The sequence below is a fragment of the Hakea prostrata genome, chromosome 3 (genome assembly GCF_041222555.1).
Source record: "Hakea prostrata isolate BN-2017 chromosome 3, UWA_Hpros_2, whole genome shotgun sequence".
NCBI classification, from domain to species: Eukaryota; Viridiplantae; Streptophyta; class Magnoliopsida; order Proteales; family Proteaceae; genus Hakea; species Hakea prostrata.
The window spans coordinates 79,581-83,502 of record NC_142602.1 but is presented as its reverse complement, the minus strand read 5'-3'; the positions used below and the strand labels follow the sequence as shown (position 1 = coordinate 83,502).

Below are 3,922 nucleotides of genomic sequence, written 5' to 3'. Positions count from 1 at the left end.
ACGGACGTTCCCGGCAAGAAACGACCGGGGATGATCGAACAATTTTAGAAGATGGGGTCGATCCCTCAACCCGAGTAGAACAGGATCCTCTTCAGGACAACCTGGTTCTAGAGGACCAAAATGGCGAAGGAACATCCAAGGGTCCCCAGGGCCATGCTACTGTGGTAGATGTGGATGAAATAAGAAAAGGCATGCTCGAGATGCAAGGAGTGTTGCGTAATTTGGTCCATCAAATTGGAGTCGAGCAAGGACCGAGACGTAACACTCAGGCAAGAAGGTTGCTAAGAGCCTTCCAAACAGTAAGGGGATCCCGATAAAGAAGGGGTGTCCAGAGAGGTAGGAAAACCGAGGGATGAGGGGTAACCCATCCCGATCGGGATAATTGCCAAATAACACCGAACGGGACCAGGATCAGTGGCTTAGATTCTATTTCGGTACCATCTAAGATGGGATCCTTACCCCAAAGGAGTCGTCGGGAGGAGATCGAGGACCAAGGAGAAAGTCTTCCAAGCCATCACGTTCGAGGGTGACTATGACCCGCACACACTCCCGGAGGGAGGAGGCTGCTGAATCTGATGAAGATAGGGCTAAGCAAAATTGACTCAAAGGAGAGTGGCAACAGTCGAGCGAAAGCTGGAAGATCGGGACCACGACGAAGATCTGGACGTGGTTAACCGAGAACCTTTCTCAGGTGAGATTATGAACATGCCTCTCCCTCAGAATTTCATCATGCCTACCTTCACCCCGTTCGAGGGAAAGACGAACCCGAAGGAGCATATAAGCTACTTTAAATCAGTAATGACTGTACTTGGTCGGGAGGATGAATTGCTTTGCAGAACATTCCCTGCTTCACTCAAAGGACCGGCCATCAAGTGGTTCAGCAGCCTGCAACCGGGATCCATCAACAACTTTCGGCAACTTGCCCGAAAACTCATATCCCGGTTCCAAAGTGCCATCAGGAGTAAGAAGACATCTGACAGCTTATTCACCATACGGCAGGGAAGGAACTAATCAATTTGGGATTTCCTTAAACGATTCGACGAAGTTGCCATTGAGATCGAAGATCTGGATGATCAAGTGGCGTACAACGCACTTTGGAGTAGGATCACTCATCAAAGACTTTTGGAGGTCTTGTTAACATATAAGCCCAAAACATACGGGACATTGTTACGTAAGTGCCAGAAGCAAGCCAGCGTTTACGAAGTAATAAACATTCGGGTAAAAGCCGATCGAGACAGAAGATCTGATCGGGATACATACAAAAATTCCCCGAATGACAAAAATTAGGGGTCAATAAATAAGTGGAAGCGTGATCAGGGACGGGTGAATTACACTCCCCTCAACGCAAAACCGTCAGAGATTCTGATGAATATCCGGGACAAGAAATCTTTGAGGTGGCTTGGGATGCTGCATTCTCTTCCAGAGGATCGGGACATGACAAAATATTGTAGTTTCCATAAAGACTACGGGCACCACACGGATAATTGTCGAATTCTGAAATCAGAAATCGAGAAATTAATCCAACAAGGTAAACTTGGTCAATATGTTCGTGAATCGGGAAAGCCCCGTACTAGTTCGCCAGAACCCAGAAAGAGATCCCGATCACCTAGCCCGAAGGAAGCCGCCAAAAAGGCTGATAAGGGTAAAGCAAAAGAAGATTGGGAGGAGACACCCGTCTACGTGATCATAGGAGGCCCGAATGTAGAATCAATCAGGAAGGCGAAGCAAAAAGCACAGTTCATGGGAGCTGTTCACCTACCCAAAAAGAGGCCAAATACGGCATGCCCGGAACCAATAACCTTTATAGATGAGGATCTAAGCGGAATTGTAGCGCCGCATGATGATGCAATTATCATCAAGGTCAAAATCGCTAATCGGGAGGTTCACTAGGTCCTAGTTGATACAGGGTCATCCATTGACCTGATCTCAAATTGGCTAATGATTTACTGACCCCTTCATCAACCCCCCTGTATGGTTTTGCAGGATCCTCGCGCAGCCGGCCGAAGGAACGATCCACTTGGATCTCAAAATCGGGAAATCACCCCGAGACACGCTGGTTCGAGTAAACTTTATGGTTGTGAAGGATTTGTCAGCGTACAATGTGATTCTAGGACGACCAACACTCAATGCACTTGAGGCAGTTGTATCCCCCCAGCACATGAAACTGAAGTTCCCGACTAACGCAGGACTAGGAGAATGCTGCTCGGATTAGACTACCTCCCGGCAATGCTACGCCAACTACTTGAAGGAAAAACGGAGATCTGAGAGTTCGGGAACCGCTTTGACTATAGAAGTTCGTGACGATCAGGATGAAGAAAGCATGCAAAGAGTGGAATCGGTAGAAAAACTAGAGAGAATTCAACTCAGCCAGTCTCTACCCGAGCGAGGGACATTCATCGGATTGGAGCAACCGGACGAATTTAAAAAGGAGCTCACACAGTTCCTGTATGACAACGCAGATATTTTCGTGTGGTTAGCAAGCAACATGCCTGGGATAGACAGGCGGGTAGCAGAGCATAAGCTCTGGATCCAAAAGAATGCCACTCCGGTCATCCAAAGACGGAAAACTTCGCAATCGAAGCATGAAGCGATCAGAGTCGAAGTTGAAAAACTGGAAAAGTCGGGTTTCATCAAACCGATTTAATGCCCCACCTGGCTGGCCAACGTAGTGATGGTCAAAAAGGCGAATGGGAAGTGGAGAATGTGTACCGACTACACAAGTTTGAATAAAGCCTGCCCGAAGGATTGTTATCCTCTCCCAAGGATCGATCTCTTGATTGATGCAACTGCAGGGCATGATGTGAAACCCAGCCCTAACCTTGACCCGGAAACCTTGTTATTTGTAGGTCCGATGACCCGAAGTAAAGTAAGAAGTCAGCTTTGGGCCATCCCATTAGAGGACTTGGTGTCTGGCTTTGAATCCATGAAGGTTGATGATGAGGTTCTATTTATGGAAACAGAATCCTGATGAAGATCTAATTAGTTGATGGACTTGGAGTGCTCTTTATCTTGGTTTGAAGGCATTTCTACCTACTAGGTAAGTCACTTGACTTGTGTACAAAACCCCTTTAGGTTTGGATTTGATCCGGGCCTTCAATTCCTGTTTTGGCCTTTTGCTCGGTCGTGATTGATTGGTCGACCACTCAATCCACTCGACCAATGGGTCTTGTCTTTGGCAATTAGGTTGATTCTTGCTCTATTTAAGTCTAACCTCGAGTCCACTTCGTATTTGCTGCCTCCAAACCCTCTCGAGCGACAAAGACCTCTGCAAGTCATCTTTCTTGCATCCTTGGAGTTTTCTTGGCGGATCTTCGTCGGAACTCTTCTTTTTGCATCAAAAGGTATGTCTACTCTCTCTTCTTCTCCTACATCTTTGTTTTTCTTTCCTTTTTGAGTTGAGACAGTAGAAGAGATGCTGCATCCTCTGTTGCAAACATCTCTCGAACATGTTCTCATGATCATCCTAAGGATTTAAGGCTAGAACAATGATCTTAACCATGATCATTGCAAGCTTTTGAAGGATTCATGATCAAACCATGATTTAATCTCTGTTAATTTCCTAATCTGAATTCGATCTCTTTGGATCTTCTTTCATTGATCATGTTAGTGGTTAATGGTTGTGTTTTCTTTCTATGATCCATAATCCATAGAATTCTAGTTGTTCTCTTCTACCTTACTATGTGTTCTTCATGATGCATGATAGTACATATATGGTACGTTTATTTCCTTATTTAGATTTATGCTTCTAAGCCTTATTCCATGAAGACCTATGCATGTTTTCATGTTTTCATTACCAAAAGCAATGATCCATCCTCCTATAGTTCATATCTTTGTTTTCTATTTCAAAATTCATCAAGATCCATGTTTGATTTATTTATGGTAACTTTTTGTTTCCTAATTTGGATCTTGATACCTTGATTTG

At 45.1% G+C, this 3,922-nt stretch overlaps 1 protein-coding gene across 1 annotated transcript; it reads left to right on the top strand.

Moving 5' to 3' along the window:
- Positions 1-1,365: 1,365 nt before the first annotated feature.
- On the top strand, positions 1,366-1,890 carry LOC149019799 (uncharacterized). Its single transcript, XM_089150964.1, has one exon. The coding sequence runs from the start codon at positions 1,366-1,368 to the stop codon at positions 1,888-1,890; it is 525 nt and encodes a 174-aa protein (XP_089007090.1).
- Positions 1,891-3,922: the final 2,032 nt, after the last annotated feature.